Consider the following 7,367-nt stretch of genomic DNA (forward strand, 5'->3'; position numbering starts at 1 on the left):
AAAATGCGGCTTTTACTTCGACTGTGAGTTTCACAATGCGCTGCTGCAAATTTGGCTGTAATCTTCATACAATCTAAATGAGTTCCATCTTGAGAAGTGGAGAGAGAGAGAGGAGTGGAGGAGGAGATAGTTCCTCATTTAGAAGCTCATTTTCAAACTCCAAACATTTCAAGTTTCCAGAGGTTAACTGATCTGTGACCTCACCCTTTCCAGTAACTTGAGGACATCCAGTCTCCCCAAGTCTCAATATGCCTGACAAAACTTTATTATCGCTCAACGGCGTTGATGTTTTGTCTTGGTCTTTTCCTGGCGTACAGAGCCGGTGTTTTTAGAAAATGATTTTCAAAACGTCCAAGGGGACATAATTCACAACAATTAAATGGGCCAGGTTCTGGTTCTGAGGGAGTCAGTGATGGGAGCACAGCCAAGATGTCTAAAACAGGCGAGGAATGTCTGATTATGCACGATGGAGTCATCTTGGACTTTGTATTACTTGAAGATTGATGCCTTTATCAAGTACTCCGATAGCACTGCGCTAATACATTTTCTCTAAATTGCTCTGTTTTCTCTTAGAATATAAAGTCAAGTGCTCTCCAACAAACTCAAAAGAATTGTCTGAGATTTGTCCTTTAAGAGAGTTAAACAGCTGTCGAGAGGTGGGTTTTGTCAGTTGAGAAATAATAATGTGTCTATTAGTTCAAATCGAATAAAATAATTATCAATGATGTCTGTTTGCCCTTAACCAGTGCCAAAGTCATTCCTGCAGTTAACAGCCAATACTAACAAACAACCATACTAAAGAGGTGAAGCTAAATTCATGTCTTTGGCTTTTGGCATGGTAATGTCTGCCATTATTTTAGTCACGTCTGCCATAAGACTATTTTGCCTTTCCCCATAGGGAGTGTAACACTGATCCCTTGAACTGTTGCTGTGCAGAGCAAGGACATGCAATTTCACCAAAGGGAAACCGAATTGTTGTGCAAGAGGACGGTTATTACATGGTGTTTGGACAAGTATTGTGTCACTTTAGAAGTATAACTCTCAAGCATAACTAAATTGATATTGCTTGCGATTTGTTCCAACTATGCTGCTCAGCGGCGCTCATGTTCCGCTTAATTGTCGGGTTTTGTTCGAGAGTTCAGGCACCAATGTGGGCCACATCGTGTTCCGCTGAATTGGGGCTGAAATCAACAGAGCTTAGCTGCCTGCAGGAGATGTCCCAGGCGACTTCTGTTCATACCTGCTGCTGCTGCACTGCAGGTCAGTCAGGCACTAACAGTGCAGTCCCCATAGTCTGGACACATCTCATGCATCTGCTTAATTGAAATTAGAACATAAGTCTTAAAGGAACACTCCGCCCATTTTCAACCAGCTTTGTATCATTAGAACATCAGTAGTATATCAGAAAACTGTAAACGGTTTTGAAGTCTGTCATTTAATTTGACAGTTATTGAGTGTTAAAGTGTGGACCAGTGACATCACTGGTCCACACTAACTCAAATTAATAACTCATTAACTCAAATCAACTCTCAATAACTGTCAAACTATTCATCATTCATCTAGTTTGACAGTTATTGAGAGTTGATTTGAGTTAAAGGACCAGGTAAAAAATCTTGGCATTATTATTGACTCTGATCTAAATTTCAACTCCCACATCAAGCTTATAAGAAAATCTGCCTTCTATCATCTAAAAAATATAGCAAGGATTAGAGGCTATATGTCCAAACAAGATCTTGAAAAACTAATTCATGCTTTCATTTCTAGCAGGCTAGACTACTGCAACAGTCTTTTCAATGGTCTTCCCAAAAAAGCTGTTAAACAACTTCAGCTCATTCAGAATGCGGCTGCTAGAGTTCTAACAAGAACCAAGAAAGCTGAACACATTACACCAGTTCTCAAATCCCTGCATTGGCTGCCAGTAAATCTTAGAATAGACTTTAAAATTCTGCTAATAGTTTACAAATCTCTCAACGGGTCAGGCCCACACTACATCTCTGAAATGCTTCTACACTATGAACCATCCAGATCCCTGAGATCTTCAGGCACTGGTCTACTAATTGTCCCAAGGACCAAATCTAAACATGGTGAAGCCGCGTTCTCCCACTATGCCTCTCATAACTGGAACAAACTCCCTGAACACATTAGATCTGCCCCTACTCTGCCTATTTTTAAATCCAAGCTAAAGACCTTTATGTTTACTCTTGCTTTTAACTGCTACTAAACTACTGCCTCTCTCGGCCTGTAATTTTAAAAAGATTTTTCCTGTACATTTCCAACAAATGGACTGTACATGTAATAATAATACTGAAGAGTGCCTTGTAACTTATTTAAAACAGAAATAATGTTTCATGTTTGTTAATTTGAGTATATATTTTAACTAAAACTGTCGGCTGTGTTTTTTATGTGTTTTTTATATGTGCATTGCTTTGCTGCTTGTTTTTTCGATTATTTTTTTGTAAAGCACCTTGAATTGCCTTTGTGTATGAAAGGTGCTATATAAATAAAATTTGACTTGACTTGACTTGAGTTAATGAGTTATTAATTTGAGTTAGTGTGGACCAGTGATGTCACTGGTCCACACTTTAACACTCAATAACTGTCAAATTAAATGACAGACTTCAAAACAGTTTACAGTTTTCTGATATACTACTGATGTTCTAATGATACAAAGCTGGTTGAAAATGGGCAGAGTGTTCCTTTAAACCTGTCCATCAAGGCAAAGGGCGGCTACTTTAAAGCAGTGGTTCTCAAAGTTTTTTACTATACTATTTTGTCCCGTATTATACGGGATGTCACTGGACAAAATAGTATAGTATTTTTGTTAAACTTTTCTGGTGACTGTATCATTCCATTTGTGTTACTCCATACTTTTGATGCCTTTACTGCAGTATTTATTTCTTTATTGTGTACAGTATTCTAAAATTCAGAAAATTCTCCAAATTAAAGACAAACGTGGTGTGTTCAAACTTTGGACTTGGTAGTGTACTACAACCTCTCGTACTACATCCTCTCCTGTTCCTGTGTGCTGGATTTGAAGGGCATATCTTTCATCTGGTCCATCCTTTGAAGCTGTCTATTTGAATGAGCTGACTCCTCTGTCTCAGGCACATTATTGATCTGGAGCAGGAGGACGGGGAGCTCGAGCTGCTGATTCCAAATCCACCTCAAGCCGTGACCTCTCCATGGATGCACTTTCATCATTTTCTGGTGTGGTGCAGCTGAACTGACACAAGGCGGTGTGACAACGATAAGGACACAGCTCACTGTGACAGGAGGATGCAGGCAGCTGCCACCACACTGTCTGAGGGGACACAGATAGAGAGACGAGTGACAGCAGTCTACCCCTCTCACTGTGACTGTCATCCGGCTCAACGATATTGTCCACACATCAGTCTTCAGAAGACAGCTACTTTGGAAATCATTTTTGTAAAAAAAAGAAAAAGCACAGTTATAATAATCCAAACAAGTTCATTTTGTCTATCTATTATTAACTATTAGAGTTTTCTTATTGTTTTTTGTCATACCTGACAGTTTCGACTGCTGCTTCCTGCAATCTTCCTCAGAGAGTTATAATAGTATCTTTCAGGTTACTCCTCATGGCCTTGTCATCCTAGCATTGTTTATGTGCACTAGTCGGCCACCTTCTCTCATCACAGGCTATTCCTGCGTGTCTCTTTCTACCTCGCTGGGGCTTCCCTTCACCGGCACACACTCTGTTTATTTGTTCCTCTTGCCTCATTTAGAACGGTTTCCGTCTTCCTCAGACTATGGCAGGAACAAACAAAGGTATAAATTCATATTGTGTCGTCGTAGCCGAGGTGTTTTCCACTTGACATAAAACAGATATTGTGATATCATTTAAGTTGTTATATAAGGGATTAATTTGCCTTTGTACAAAACGTGACATTTCCCAAACGGACTTTCCTTAAATAACCAGCATTACGTTTGTGTTAGGCTATTTGTCCGATGTGTTACAATTAAAACATAATGTGAGTCATAATGTGTCTGATCAGAAGACTGTATTTCCCCAACTCATGAAGGTACTTTCTAAAACGGTTTTCTGCTCGTCATGGTAACGTCTTTATTGTCTAAATATAGCATGCATAATGTCTATCTGGTGTCCCCAGCTGTTTTGCCTTTTCTCTTTTTTTTGATGAAGCCCAGCTATAAGAGGGTGTGTGTTCACAGCAGTAGTGGTACAGTATAACAGCAGAATCAGCAGAGGCAGGATGATACTCAGACATACACTCTCTAATCTGCTCGTACTCTGGTGGTCGCTCTATGAGCTCGGCATAACTGGAGTGCCATATAATGATCCACAGGTAGGCTCACACTGAACCTTTTTCAACACATTGTAAAATCATTACGATGTCTTCAAACAGCTGTAGTCTCTTAGAGGTGCACCTTTGCTGGTTTTTGGGGCGAACTTGTCAACTACTAAGGGCGCTTAACTGTGGTTTCCCTTGGTTCACTCGTAATCATTCACTCTCCTTTTCATTTTCAAGGGCCGGTCCTGGCACAACCAGAACCTCCATTCTATTCCTGTGAGTTTGGATGTGAGGCTTAGGAGACTGGACCTGTCCAATAACTTCATCAGACAGTTGCGCACACTTGGTCTGCCATACTTGGAGCAGCTGGACCTGAGTTGCAACCAGCTGGATCTCATCTCCGAAGGGGCTTTTGAAAACCTGGCTCAACTTGAAGAGTTGAATTTGTCCAGAAATGCGCTGAACAACAACCTTGGCAGCAACAGCAAAGCCCTCCGATCCATCAGGAGGCTGAGGAGGTTGGACATATCAATGAACGGTTTGAGTGATGATGCAGTGGAACTATACCTTCAAAACCAATCTTCTCTTGATCAACTGAAGATGACTGGTAACGTCTTAACGAGACTCACGCACAACCTGTTCAAAGAGAGCACGGGCTTGAGGGCCATTAGTATTGATGATAACCTGATAACAGACATAGCGCAGGGGACATTTGAACCTCTGAGCAGATTAGAGACGCTAAACCTGGCCAAAAACAATCTGGCTCACATCTGCGATTTTAAATTACATCAAGTTAAATATTTGAATCTTAGTCGAAATTCAATCGAGTTCTTTGTTACACAAGACGACGACAAGTCGTACAGGCTCGAAATCCTCGATCTGAGTTTCAACAAACTCCTTTATTTCCCAATTGTTCCAAAGATCAGCCGTTTGAAATATCTTCATTTACAGAATAATATGGTCGGTGCCTTGAATTCAGAGACGACGATGATGTCAGAGGTCAACTCTCTTTATAAAGAGATTGTAAAGGAGGAAGACAACACAACAAATGTCCACGCAAACTGGGGGCTGGTGCCATTGGTTTACATTGACCTGAGCTACAACCACTTCAGGTCTTTCCCACTGGAAACGTTGAGCCTTCTGTCATCATTGGAGACATTGAACTTAAGTTATAATTGTCTGCGAAACATCATCTGTAATAGTACAAATGATAGGCCATTGGGACACCATCACCAACTCGTGTTTCCTTCCTTAAAGTACCTGGACCTGCAAAGCAACGGCCTTCTACATATGTCTCCCCTCTTTCTCGAGTCTCTCACACAGCTAGAGACGCTGAACCTACAGGAGAACTCAGTGACACCGTGTGCAGCCATGGACCATTCAGGACTGCAGATCCTAAATCCTAATGTGTCTTGTGTCGTCTTTGGGACGATACGGACTCTTAAACACCTCAACCTTCAAGAAAACGCTATAAAGCTGCTTCGCCCAAACACATTTGAGAGAACCTCTTTGGTTTCCCTGAACCTTGCGAGAAATCCCGACATGGTCGTGCGAGCGGGCGCGCTAGAGGGTGTGCAGAGGAGTCTCCGGTCCCTAACGTTGAGTGAAAGCAACCTCTCCGACCTGTCTTTACCCTGCATGGCCGCCCTGACTCAACTCAACATCTCAAACAACCGCCTCCGTGTCATACCCAGCGGTGTCAGTTGCTCTCCTCTTAGGGAAATCGACATAAGACGTAACGCTTTTGTGTCTTTAAGCCATTCTTTGCTCAGGGATCTGTCCGTTTACCTCGATACCATGTATATCAGCGGGAATCGCTTCAACTGCTGTGACAGTGAGTGGCTGAAGATCCTAAACGAGTCGACGACGATAAACGTGCCTGACGTTCGTCAAGTTGAATGCCTTACAAGAGGGAGTAAAATTGCCATGGCAGATTATTTGAAAAACACTTCGATGTATTGTTTGTTTCACACAAAGACACCGGAAATGAACTTTGGACAAGTCGTCACCATCGTCGTATTTGTAACTACAGTCGTAACAATGCTCATCCTATTCGCCAGGAATGTATGTTGCTACCAAAGATCATTTATAGTGTGAGATGATGATATGTAACATATATTTTCATTGTTCCATTTATGCGTATGGGTTACATACAGTAGGGAGGCTAACCAAATACCTCCAGTGAGAAACTGGATAACAGGCTACAGTTAGCATTACTTCCTGTGAGTGTGTGTGTTTCCATCATGCTACTGTATAAATAGAGGTGGGGCTGAAAGATATCCCGTATAAATAACACCGTGGAGACGGTGTGATCTGACATGTGAATCTCCTCTCGCTCTGTCCGTGCGTGACTCCATGGCACGCTACGAATCTGTGGAAAGTGCACTTTACTGTGACCTGTACAGTGAAAATGTTGTGATTGAAGTTGGCATTAATTTAACAACTCCTCAACTCTGCCAATGCAATATCAGGTCCGGGAGATGTGCCTATCGTTCATTGCGATGTTTGTTTTCAGATAAAAGTGCCGTATTACGCGAGTGTAGTTGGCTTTAATTTAACAACTCGTCAACTCTCCCCAGCTTGTTTTGATGTGCCAATTCAATATCAACTCCCCAGCTGTTTTGATGTGCCAACTCAATATTTATCGCGTCAGTGGGATTTGCCTATCCTTCATTGTAATGTTTGTAAAATTCCAGATAAAAGTATTAACCTTTCTGCAAATGTGTGATGACGTGTGTGAAGCCTTGCACAACATTCCCAGAATCTGGACTGGATGTGAACTCTTGAACTATAGTCAATACGATGCCAATGAGTGAAATGCTAATAACAAGTCCCCGTAAATGTTCCTTGTGAAAGCGGTGTGTCAAATTATTATTTGAGAAGCCGTGTTTAAAGAACACTATTTATCTATTACAATTATCAGATTTGACCTCTTGACCCCTTGACCCCAGGAAACTCACCTATGCGTCAGACAGAAATCATTGGAAAATACAATACAATACTTTATAAGGAAATTAGTTTTCACAGCTTTGCAGGCCTCACATAAATACATGGAAGATACATTATAACACAAATAACATTTAGCATGGAAGTTTGTTC

General features: G+C 41.3%; 1 protein-coding gene and 1 pseudogene across 2 annotated transcripts; both read left to right on the top strand.

Moving 5' to 3' along the window:
• Positions 1-35: 35 nt before the first annotated feature.
• Positions 36-3,227, top strand: LOC310789995 (annotated as a pseudogene). The gene is made up of 4 exons: positions 36-57; positions 242-442; positions 937-1,064; positions 3,105-3,227. The product of its transcript is annotated as an uncharacterized misc_RNA (transcript).
• Positions 3,228-3,276: 49 nt separating this feature from the next.
• Positions 3,277-7,047, top strand: LOC310789996 (transforming growth factor beta activator LRRC33-like; the record flags this gene model as incomplete). Its single annotated transcript, XM_083651717.1, has 3 exons — positions 3,277-3,327; positions 4,506-6,332; positions 7,030-7,047. The coding sequence occupies 3 exons, from the start codon at positions 3,277-3,279 to the stop codon at positions 7,045-7,047; spliced, it is 1,896 nt and encodes a 631-aa protein (XP_083507843.1).
• Positions 7,048-7,367: the final 320 nt, after the last annotated feature.

The sequence above is a fragment of the Poromitra crassiceps genome (genome assembly GCF_964638095.1).
Source record: "Poromitra crassiceps genome assembly, chromosome: 15".
In the NCBI taxonomy this organism is placed as follows: Eukaryota; Metazoa; Chordata; class Actinopteri; order Beryciformes; family Melamphaidae; genus Poromitra; species Poromitra crassiceps.